We start from the raw sequence: 12,821 nt of genomic DNA, 5'->3' as shown, positions 1-12,821 counted from the left end.
TCGGAGAGTGGTCCTTCAAAGAAATCACCTGGTATTTATTCCAGACCACAAACTAGTTTAACGATAGCTATTTTTGTGGCGCATATGTATTTTGGTGCCCCTTTGTATCAGTATTTTTGTTCAACTAAATAAATAAGTAATATTCTATTACTTCCTATTATACTATAAGTGTGAATCATAACCACAAAGAGCAGAAGACATTTATGTTAAGAGTATACAGGAATAGATGCATGCAAAGTGTCACTGGCCTTTAATGGAACCACTGAGTTAACAAAGCTAACGTTGTGCTTAATTCTAAGTAAATGTGTTTAGTCAATCGGTGATCTTAATTTAAATTAACTGACCTGAGTAAATATGCGCATTGTTTTAGAAAGCAAGATGTATTCATCTAGATGAGTCTATAGTCAAATTGTTCTTTGAGATTGGAGCTGAGGACCGGTTAATGGTAGGTAAAAGAAATATTTCAAGGAAAGGAAAAAAATTTGTAAATCTAATATTCTTCTTTGAATACTGGGTTAATTTGTTTTAGTTGTGTTTATTGTAAAAGACACTAGATCTGTAGTTGTCAAACGTTTGTTTAAAACCATTTGAACACATTCAGCAAACTAACTACTTTATATGGTATGCTAAATATATTGGACAGGGACTAGTTACATTTCTTTAAGTAAATAATTTCTCATAATAGGTACTTATTTTATATGTGGAATTATATCTGATCGAAAGTTCTTGCTCTAAGGTCTTCGTATTTTGGCTTCTTTGTTTATGGCTTTTAATTAATATAATTTATTGTTCATATCACTTTTTAGAACTTTAGATTGACTCAAAACCAATAAACAATGTTTACTACAATGGATGTATATGATGCAGCTTTATCAATCGGTCGTGAATGTCAGTTAATTGTCGATGAATATGGTGATGATGTGTTAAGAGATCTAATGCCGAAAATTGTCTATATTTTGGAAGAATTAGAAGCATGTACTAGTTATTGTGATAAAGAAAAAGAAGAAATTGCTCGTCTTCAAACAGTTGCAGATGAACTTCGTAATGATCAGAAATCTGATATTATACTTAAAGATAAATATGATAAAGTCAGTTCAAGTTACTAGATATTTGATTTGTTATAATGTAGTTCACATAGATGTATTTAACCACTAACTTTGGGTATTTGTATTTTTTTATTATTCACCTGCTTTTTTGATAAAAGTACATAGAACTGTTTTTTCATCCATGATTCTAGTGATTTTACATTTTGTTCCGGATGTATAAAGAGAAATGGAGTTAGAATGAATTTTGGGGAATACATTTTTTGTGTATACCCACTGAAGCATTAGAATCGCAAGTATACTTAAAAGGTTTATATTTGGCTAAGGCAATTTAATGATGCCGTTAGAATTTTTATTTTATTAAAATTGTTATTTTCAATTCCGTATGCTAGTTTTTATTGCCACCTAAAATTCACTAGTAATCAGGAAGATGTAAGCAAATGTGTATGTCTGCGGTGTTTATTAACATACTTCTAGAAGGTTTGATAAAAATTTGTGCTTCCACTATTATCCAAATGTAAGTCTTTCAATACTATTATGGTTTCTCAGACAATTATTGTTGCTTTATCCATCTCAAAAAATTTCACTCGAGTTTTTAATTAGCTTTGGTTGTCAAGGAAATAGACTGGTACTCCTTAAAAATGCATTCATACTATGTTATTACTTAACTTCCGTTTGCCAGGTGCATATTTGTGTATTTAGTTTCAATCCATACCCTATATGTGAGGAATAGTGATACTATTCGTTTAGACAAACTCAATTGTGTGGAGTTGGGTTTGAACCTGGGACTTGTTGACTGAAAGTCTACCATCATCGCCACTAAGTCACAGCTCAGCTTTGAATACTGAAGGCCTAGCATTAGTGCTTGAAGATCTGACATCAAGAAAGTGTTATTTCATAAAATAGTTGAACTTATTTGATAATAAGCAGTTAATATTGCTTACGCCTGTTACCATTCTTGGAGCATAGGGTGTCGATCAAGGTTCTTCAACCAACTCCGTCCTGGGTTCTTCTTTCTAGTTAATATACCATAAAAATAAACCAATCAAGTGTGTCTCAGAATTATTCGGTCTTCAAAAATCACATTTTCCTGTAATTATAGAGTTTGGAACAACTTGAACAAAGCTGGTATTGTGAAAGTCAAAAGTTATTGCAAGAAATTACTGAATTAGAACAAGAAAATGTTCGTTTAACGCATCAATTAATTTCTTCTTGTCATAAAGAGGTCAGAGAACAGGAAGATCCCAATGTCATACGAAATTGTGTAACGTGTGATAAATCAGATATTATATGTCCAACACCTCATCATTCAAAAGTAGGTGCTTTTTTATTAGCCACTGCAAAGTTGGGTCTTGAAGGTGTTTCAGCCAATTTTGACATGGACAAAATTTATGACAAATTAAAAAATAAACATAATGAGGAGGAATTATCTAATATGATGTCTAGTTTACTATTGGAAACAGAAGAAAGGATACAGTTAACTGAACAAGAAAGTAGGTTTCTTTATTTTCAGTAGGTTAAATAATTAAATATATGAAATATAGAAAATAGTGATTTGACCGGGAACAAGATGGTCCTTTTTTTACTAAACTCTAAATTATGGTTTAAAGTCGATCTTTCGATCAAGCAAAATGATTATGAGGACTTAAGGATTCTCTTCACAAAACGAGTTACTATCAGTAAAAAGTGATCCCAGTTAGTAGCTGTGATAACCTGCTCTTTACAATGAGACTGTCTTTATAAGGAGCTTTCTAGAGTTTTAATCATGTAATAAGTCATGCTGATTCAAGTATATCTCTTTAGAGTATCGTGTATTTTATGTTTATTACTCCTAATTATACAACTAAAAGTTTTAGTGTATATTTTGATAAGTTTCCAATCAAAGTCAACTCTAATGGTATAATAGTAACTAGATTTCGTTTTACTGAACTTTTTATCATGTTACTTTCATATGATTTAATTTCAACCATGGTGTTTGAAACAATGGCTTGATATTAAGTAAAGTAAAGTCTGATGTAACTACAAGAAAAAAATTGAACGCTTAAAATAACTAATCTGACTTTGAAAAGAAACATTTTTTGTGTTCTGCTCTCTTTTCTCTACTATGTTCGTGAACTATCAAATTTCGCCAATTCATATCAGTCGAACGAAGTTCTAAGGATCTGCAAGTTTTAGTAATTAATGAATTCAAAGATTATTTTCTAAATATGTTTGTTAATCTGATGCGACAAAATATTTGCAAATTGTCGGTTGATATATATATATATATATATATATATATATATAATTTGCATATTAGTATTTCTCTATAGCTGAGACACAGCTGATGTATGAAAATTATGTGAAAAGGTTATTGTTTGATTATCATTTTACTCTAGTGTCAACGATTTTAAAACATAATGCTAAACTGGAGAAGATACTGGTCCACAGAGACGCGCATAATATTATCGTAGTGGATAGAATGGCTCTGTGGTTAAAGAACTTCACTTTTAACAAATGTACTATAGGATCGAACTCCGATCTGTCTTTTTCGGTTTGACTAATTCATATGGTATCGGTTTATTAACACACAAAAAACGTGTTACATGGAAGCCGAGCATACAAAATGGCTGTTAACTATGTCTATAACTCAAGTGACTGATAGTATTTTACTTTAAACGTTCACCGTTTTCACTCAGTCTGTCATTAGCGTAGCAAGCCGGTAAACGTACAGTACAAGGACAAGGTAATCAGGAACAGAAATACGAGTTTTTTCCCTGCAAAATTCAAGAATTACGCAAAATGAGCGGTAGAAATAACTACATAGTACTCAGAACTTTTAAATTAAAAAGGAAATCTTATGTTTTGTCATTATAGCACAAAAATGATGGTGTTAAACATATCGAATACTCAATTCTTTCTGTGTGGATTTTACGTAGTGGGCAAATTAGCATTATTCCTAAATTATAACCCTTAGTCCTGAAACAAAACTTAACCTGATGGCATTACGATTTATGGGTAAACTAGTCAGGTTTAGGATTACCGTTTTTTGATTTTTGCTCGGAATTCATTCATTCATATGACCATAAAGCAGTTTTACATTTTAACTGATGTTAGTTCTCAATGAAAACCCTAATCCTAACCTTAAATATCTAACCGGAACTAAAAATAATGTGGGAACTTTTCGAAATCTATTTAAGTTTGGACAATGGATAATTTACGACGTTTGACCCGACACATATATGCATCGGTTGCTTTCAGCTCATCTCTATACTATTACGTGTTATCTCTTATTTATGTACCAGTTAATTAAAACTGTATCTTTCACATAAGCATGACTATTTTTTATAATTATTTATCTCCATGTTATGACTTTATAAAATCTAGGACGTATGCCAATTTGTTGTGGTCTTATGTCCGGCTTTTCACCACGTGAATTATCCACCAATGGAAATATGACTTTCCCGATCTTAACACTGTACCAAATCAATGAAGTTCAACTGGTATGAGCAGTCTAGCATCCTTATTGGTCCCTTGTCCGCCTGGCCCCTCTAATTGAGTCCGGAACACCAGTCGCAGTTTCTGCTATGCGAATCATTTATTTCAAACATACTTGGTTTATATACCAGACAGACAGACCACATCACACCATAAAATAAAAAATAATATTTGTACAAGATTAAGCCAAAAAGTGGTTGTGAACATAGGATACAGTAATCAATAAACTAAACATAATTTGGGAACAGTAAATCGTACATTAATTATTCATAGGTCAAAATGAAGCTTATAATAAGATGAAAATAGATATACACAATCTAGTTACTCAATAGTTAACCAATAAGAATATATATAGAATAATAGTCCATTAATAGGTCCTGAAAGTTACCTGTACTTACATCTTCACTGGGATATAACACTCCACTTCCTATTGATGTTCGGTATGCATGTCTTATCCTCGTCTTTCAAATAACTATATCCACTTCATAATTTTGTATTAACTAATTAATAATTTATAATTCAGATAAATTATTAAAGTCCAAATATTATTTGTTTTGATTATAGTTCTTTTTATATTGAAATTCATACCTTATAATTCTATAGTATTGCTAAATGTACTTGATTAAGTTATTTATAGGCAAAGTAAATTCTACACTGATACTCGGTTATTGAAGTGTATGAAGTGATTTAACATTATGTTCTATATAAATGTAATAAATTTAATGGAAATGGTTTATTTAAAAGTTTACAATAGATACATTCAAGTTAGTATTTGATTTTTTATAGATCGTGCAGCTGATCTTCAACTAGTTCAACAATTAAAAGAATGTGTAGCAATTAATTACAAGACTGCACGACAAATTCGTCGTGAATTAACTGAAGTTGGCGCTTCATTAGATGCAGTAAGTGTATTTAAACAGATTAGATTATTCTTTATTATTATTATTTTTTCTTCTCTTCGTACCTACAGTTGTTCTTCCGGTGTTGTCTTTGATCCACATTGTTGTGATCATTTTCCTTGACTTTCTTGTTAAAATGATTTCTGTTTATATTTTGTTCTAAATATTATCATACATTTACTAGTGTTAACATTAGGAGATTTAATGGTGTTAAGTTTTGTGTTACACGAATCCAACCACTGTTTTTTTTTAATGTACAGAACTGACTAGTACGAATTAGAGTGGAAAAATAGTTAGAGGTACAAACTATCTGTTCTTTGGATCTTAAAAATAGTCGTAATCTGCTAGTTGAGACCTTAGGGAATAGATTTATTATCTTCAGTGTTCACAGGAACACTACAATATTAAAGTGTAATATTCAATATTGAGTGAATTGTAGCCATACTTTTACTGTGTAATTTATGTATGATTTAAAATCTCGTCATAAGTCGGTTATTTACATTAAACTAAATTAGAATTGACTGGATTGATACCAACATTTTCTAACTCAATCGGTAGAACACTAAAACCCCGTTTACTTAATGCTGTTTGCCGGTTCAAATTTTATCGTGGACATAGTCCATTGCAGTAAATTTATTTAGTAACGAAAAATAATAATTTTATCGGACTATAGCAACCAAATGATGCCATTACTAGTAAAACCTCATCCTTTTGTTGAATTTTCATAAAACTTATTGTAAATCAGTATGAGTCATGTAGATTTTTGAGTTTCACTGAAATCGTGAGCCTACATAAATTAGACAACGACTAAAAACCTGAAAGCGCTGGACGGCCGTTTCATCTTAGCATAATACTTTCCAGCAGTGCGCATCCACGACCTCGTAGCTGCTGATAAAAAAGTAGGACCTTCTGTCTCGCTTGCAAACGCCTAATTTCTATACGACTGAGTCGGGATCCAATGGTGCGCAAGTTTAACTTCAACCAATCTACGACTCCCGGCCACGGGGTCGAGGATGCGCACTTCTGAGGAGTCCTATATTAGGACGAAACGACCGTCCAGTAATTTCAGGTCTTTAATGGTTGTTTAACTTAGGTTGGTTAATGATTTCAATGTATTGTAGGTGTTATTTTTTAATTTGTTGGATAGTAGTATTGTTGTAACTTTAAGCCCAGCTAATTATCACGTGATTTATTCGCCAATCGAAATGCGACTTATACAATCTTAGTACTGTGCCAAACCAATGGAGTTCAAGCGGTATGAGCAGCCTAGTGTCCTTTGTTTTCCTAGCCCTTCCAGTTGAGTCCAGTACGCCAATAACAGCTTCCACTATGCGAATCATTTATTTCAAACATATCAGCCAAACAGACCGTATCACACCATAAAATAGGAAATAGCATTTACACAAGATAAAGCCAAAAAGTGGCTGTGAACTTGGGAGACTGTAACTAATAAACTGAGCATAAATTAAGAATGGTAAATCGTATAATAATAGTCTATAGGTCAAAATGAAGCTTATAATAAGAGGAATATAGATATACATAATCTAGTTACTGAATAGTTATACAATAGGAATATGTATATGATATTAGTCCATTAATAGTTCTCAAAAGTTACCCGTAATTTAATCTTCACTAGAATATAACAAATAGTATTAAAAATCCATAGACGAATACAAAATCAAGAATCAGGTCAAAGGAAAGAGATAGACATAATGAATATGTAGAAAACAACAAGTTAAAGGCTAAAAATAACCAATTAAGATCAAAGTCAACTGAACAAACTGAGTCATATGTGGAGAAATCTGAATATCCCACTTCTACCTAGCATTTGTATTGATGGTGTTGTTCAGAGGAACAATCATATTTTCACGACTAAACAATTTAACTCAGAGGACGAAACTCCACCAAAATCATGCATCTGAACTACAAATCTCAACTGTTGTCTAGCGTAACCTATAGCTGAGTCGTAACTTCTTTGAGTTTTTCAGAAACTTTTCGAAATCAAATAGAAAGTTCAGATAAGATGGTAAACTTTCTTTTATAGTTACATGAGTTTTTATGATTTAGAACCAAAGGGGATAGTTTATGATTTTTTAGGAGAATTGATGTATAATGATTGATAACGTAGATGTTTATTGAAATATTGAACTTGTTTTGTTGCTGTATCCCTTGGTTGGCTTTGTTTTTTCTTCAAAGTCAGAAGAAGAAGTTTGTCGTTTGGCTCGTCAAAGTGGTCAATTATTAGCATCTTGTGCCCCTCATAGACGTCAAACTGGTCAATTAGTGTCAGAAAAAGCTACACTTGAAACACAGTTATGTGTAAAAGAACGAGAATTGGCTAATTTACTGAAAGATTTATCAAATGACGATATGTCACATAATAGCCAATCTGGAATAATGGTAATATTGGCTTCAGGTTACATAGTTTGATTGTTTATATCATTGGCTAGTCATTACTGTGTTTTGTGCATATGTAAAATTTATTGACATCGGACACTACTCAATGATAAGTTAGTGTAAATATCCCAGTCTTATATGAGGTTGGTCGCTGTTTGAATGGTGTCTTGGGTCGTGATACTCAATGATTTGTATTTTAGTTTACTAGGGAGCATCAGTTCCCTTAATATTAGAGGTACAACTCTCTGATGGGTCCCATCTGGTTCGAAACCTTGGTCAAGGAGCGTTTCTTGTTCACTATCTCTAACCACCTAACACGTATTCAAAAATATTTTAGCTTCACAATTTTCGCGACTGATAGCCTTAAAAACATAACTGTTATTATTATTATTATTATTATTATTATAACAGTTAGGATGGTTTCATGTTGTTAATATTCAGGAGTTAGTAAAAAAATATTGATATATCAACAGTGATGATTACATATGTAGTTTGATTGCCTTTAATAACAGAAAGTAAATACTCTTCTGAAGTTGTATCTGAGCGACTTCATTACTAGATTTAAAACTATTTTCAAGAAGCTTTTCATCTAAACTCGAGTAATTGAGTCTTATAGTTAATATATTAGCAGTCGATCAAGGTTTTGGGAACATTTGTTATATAAGACCAACCACTGCCTTCCTCAACGTCGAGTGATGGATAGAGTACGAGTAACTTGGATATAAGCTTAAGGGCAGCCAAATCCTAACATGGCATTAGTCCATGAAATTATTAACTGTCGATCTGAGTCATGTTACTAGGTACAGACTACCTGGTTGAGGTCAGCGTGATAACCACGATCAGTGGTTGGAGTGGAGACATTGTGTGACATGGCTTAGCATCGGTCCCAGCGGTTCAGGTGCATTCATTCTTTGTCATTCTATAAATTTTAAGTTCCAGTATTCTTTCATGTATACCTGTTGATTCCGTCTTCTTAAACCATACTTTTAATGCTTCGTTTTTTATCATTATTATTGCTGCTACAATTACTTAGAATCCTTTGGTATTCATCTTGAGTGGATTATGGAGATAACAGTTTAGTTTGTGTTTTTTTCATCACAGACTGATCTCAGTTGGGGTATTATTGAAAACCAAGGAGAACCGGACGACTGTCTCCCATTATTGAACTCTGCAACCGTGCACACTCATGGGCCCCACTAGAGATTGAATCAAGGACATTCAGGTCTGGGGGAGAAACTTACAAATACTGTGTCAGTACCTAATGTTACCGTTACGATTTCAAGTAGTTCACGAAGATAGCTCAGTAATCATTCAATGTCAGTGATTAAAACTGTTTCGCTCTCGATATGTCTGAACTCCACTAGTCATGACTTCTCAATCAGAATTCAGGAACATGTCGGAGCAAGTTACCAAAGAGCCGACTATTATAGTTCTGTTGAAAGTTTTATGGAGATTTATTTGATTTGTGTGTTGTAGATTATCACAGATTGATCCTTAGTTTTCAGTAGTGCCCCAAATGAGATCAACATGTATGACCAATGCAACCCACAAATTGTTAATAATTTTCCTCTACATACTGTCAATCATTGTTTCTTTCTCCTTTATATTTAACTTTTCTTGTTCAAAACATCAAGTCGAATGCATGTGAATCAATACTACAATTACCTGCTGGACAAGGTTTAGAATCAATTAATTTTGAACAAGAATCAAATACTACTAATAAATATATCTCTGTAGAAGAATTACGTTATCTGCTACATGAACGAAATGAACTTAAATGTCGACTAATTGAATTGGAAGAAGAATTGAGACTATTAGAGTTAGAAAAGTATGTCATCCTTTTCTTTTATTATACTACTTTTAATGTTATTATTGAGGGACAGAGGGGTTGTTTTCGTCACAGACCGACATCACTTACACAATTACTGAAATCCAGGGAAGGATCAACATTGTCGCTTTCACTATGTTGATATTTTATTGGGTTAGAGAGGATTGAAAGACAAACCTGTTAAACTGATACTCCAGCTTTACTGTCTGAACAGGTACCGTCTAGCTATTTTGAGTCATGACTGACTTCTGATACGACTGAAATATTTGCAATTGATTAAAGGTTTCTTACCATCTACCTCTGACCATTTATTACAAAAGTTTAAGGTATTTCTCACTTTCTAGCTGTTATCAAATGAAGTGATTGAAAGTTGTTTTGAAATTGTACAAACCTTAGGGTACGCCTATGATGAGGGTTGGTGAAGTGCCACTTCCATCTGTAAATTATGGTAAAAACGACCAAATTTACTGCATCTACTCTTTCGAAGTATGGGACAGACACTGGAACGAGATACCTGTTGATTTCTAGCTTTGAAAGTATAAGTTACATACACAAATAAAATACCTGAGTCGAAGACCTATGCATCGGTGCTACACAAGGAGATTAAGATGGTTTCCTGTCCCATATTTGATGTTTTGTACCCATATAGCTTGTGTCATGAGTAAGTATCAGTCTGTATCTCGACAACGTTTTTGATCGGCATAATATCCTTTTGTCCTTCCATGTTAGTCCGTGGGACGTTTTCCATTGTCTCCAAGGGAACCACAGGGAAGTGTGTGGGGGTAGGTCTTGCTCGGAGTTGGTGAGGTATTTTTCCGGCCAACTTGAAACGAAACTGTGTTGACGTGAGCGAGTGGTAGAATCTATTATCCTGTAATTGAAAATTGTATATCTAGACCAGTAAGTTATGGACTTTTTTATTACAAAATGAAACCAAACTGGATTCCTGTACCATCAACAGTGGTAACAATTGAGTAGAATAGTGTTTCTGTATCCCTTGAAAAACAGGATTATTTTATACATAATTCCATAAAAAATGTATACACTCTTAGAGTTCAATGGTTAACCTTTTTTGTAACATACTTCTTTTCAAGTCAAAAGGATCCAGAAGTAGAAGGACCTATGTTGCCTGAACCCCCTGAAAAACTTCGTCCAAATTGGGAAAACCGTTTAACTATAAAAATGATGTAGGTTGATTAGTTTTCTTTTAATATTTTCTGTTTTAACTGCTAGGAAAATAAGATGTTTGCTTCTTTTTAAGACTAAATTTATAATCCTAGTTAAGAAATAATTTACAAAAATACTTTCATCAAAAGGATTTCTGTTTTCAATGATTTTATTTTTAGGAGTTATACAGTTGCAGTGAATTTCCATCGACTGGAGCTGTTGGAACTTGGATCATGTAAACCCGATCACCGCCTACCTTGACACGCAATGTCTAATGCTGTATAGGTGTTGGCTAAGAAAAACTAGAGTCGACCAATCCGAAACGTGATATCGATCCATTAAGCGATTATTTGTTGAATTGAGTGATATAAGTAGGTGCAGAATATATGGTTGAAGGCCACACGATTATCGTAACAGTGGTTTGGCACGTTGTATGATGTGGTTCAGACGCACTTAATTTTGATCTTCTCTCAGATCTTGATTATTAAGACTATTTCCTAACTTCTATCATGCGAATCCATTCGTCTAGCTTTCGCCAACTTGCGTCATTTATGGCGTAGGCGAGATATCCGTCTAGCAACCAAAGGACGGGTTTACTGTGCAGCAGTTCGTTCCGTCCTACTTTATGGCAGTGACACATGGCCCATAAGAGTAGAGGATATTCGTAGGCTACTAGTATTCGATCATAGGTGTCTTCGACGCATTGCTCGTATATCCTGGGACCAACGAGTAAGCAATGCAGATGTTAGGAAACGGATACTAGGTAAGTATGGCAAATCGATTGAAGTAATGAAACTTCATCAGTTGAGATGGCTGGGACATGTGTTACGTATGCCCAACCACCGACTGCCCCGACGTGCAATGTTTTATGGTGTAGGAGTAGGTTGGAAGGAAGCTAGGGGCGGCCAGATCAAAACGTGGCATAAATCCATGAAGTCACTGACAAGTGGACTGAGCCATGTTGGTAGGTGTAGACTACCTGGTTGGGGTCCGCGAGATGATAGCATCCGATGGTTAGAGACCTTGAATGACATGGCTCAAAATCGTTTGCAATGGCGAAGGTTCATCCACTCTTTGTGTTCTACCAACTTCTAATCTTCTGAATTCCTCATGTCCCTCTCCTTTTTCTCTTTCCAAATTTATTTCAAATTTATTTATTATACTCCTTGAATGACATCTTCAAACCCTAATCTTTCGGATTACTGTTTATACTCTTACTACCTTTACCACTATGGGATTTGAATCGACAACTTCATCTCTGTGCTAATGTGGTATGGCAACTCGAACTGATGTACGTACGTACGAAGTTCTACGTTGTGACTGACTGACTGACTGACCACTACTACTACTACTAGCAATAATAATAATGATACTAGTATTGCTAACGCTAACATTACTCCTACTGCTCTGCTTGCAATTTGTCTTGTCACGATTAACATTACATGATTTCACCTTGTTGATTTTGTTCTATTGTACCAATTTGAAGCGTACAATTCAGTACTGATGCACACTCTGAGTAGATTCTACCGTTGTTAAACTTTCGTTTTAATTAAATTATACCATCTTGTTTAACATTGAAATATCTTTCAATTCAGACATTAATTGGAAAAAAAGGTGTGTACAACATATTATTCGAAAGACTAAATAAATGTATAACGGTGGTTTGAAATTACATATATCAGTATGTTTTAACTTGTGCTGTCTAACAGTTGTTTTTTATTGTTGTTACTTTTTACTCATCTCTCTTTTTCTAGCTTTCAAAATCTTCTTCATCATTTAACTGAACGTGCTACAACTATGTTATCGTGAAGCAATAGTGGATGATTATATTGGATAACATTCCCTACACAAGATTCTTTTGAGTTAATATCTGCATTTTGTAATCCTTTTGATTATTTATTTATTTGATGGAGATTACGTAATTTGTTTTGTAAGAATTTGAAAATGTTTATTTATCTTAGATTGCATAATACATAATAATTCTAATCAGAGTCATAGTGATTGTATCCG

At 33.5% G+C, this 12,821-nt stretch overlaps 1 protein-coding gene across 1 annotated transcript; it reads left to right on the top strand.

Moving 5' to 3' along the window:
* Positions 1-836: 836 nt before the first annotated feature.
* On the top strand, positions 837-12,620 carry Smp_141320 (putative jnk/sapk-associated protein; the record flags this gene model as incomplete). Its single annotated transcript, XM_018793312.1, has 7 exons — positions 837-1,088; positions 2,191-2,536; positions 5,307-5,422; positions 7,616-7,819; positions 9,451-9,644; positions 10,739-10,831; positions 12,566-12,620. The coding sequence occupies 7 exons, from the start codon at positions 837-839 to the stop codon at positions 12,618-12,620; spliced, it is 1,260 nt and encodes a 419-aa protein (XP_018647837.1).
* Positions 12,621-12,821: the final 201 nt, after the last annotated feature.

The sequence above is a fragment of the Schistosoma mansoni genome, chromosome 1 (assembly GCF_000237925.1).
Source record: "Schistosoma mansoni strain Puerto Rico chromosome 1, complete genome".
Classification (NCBI taxonomy): Eukaryota; Metazoa; Platyhelminthes; class Trematoda; order Strigeidida; family Schistosomatidae; genus Schistosoma; species Schistosoma mansoni.
The sequence above is the reverse complement of the archived record's forward strand: the minus strand, read 5'-3'. Positions and strand labels throughout refer to the sequence as shown.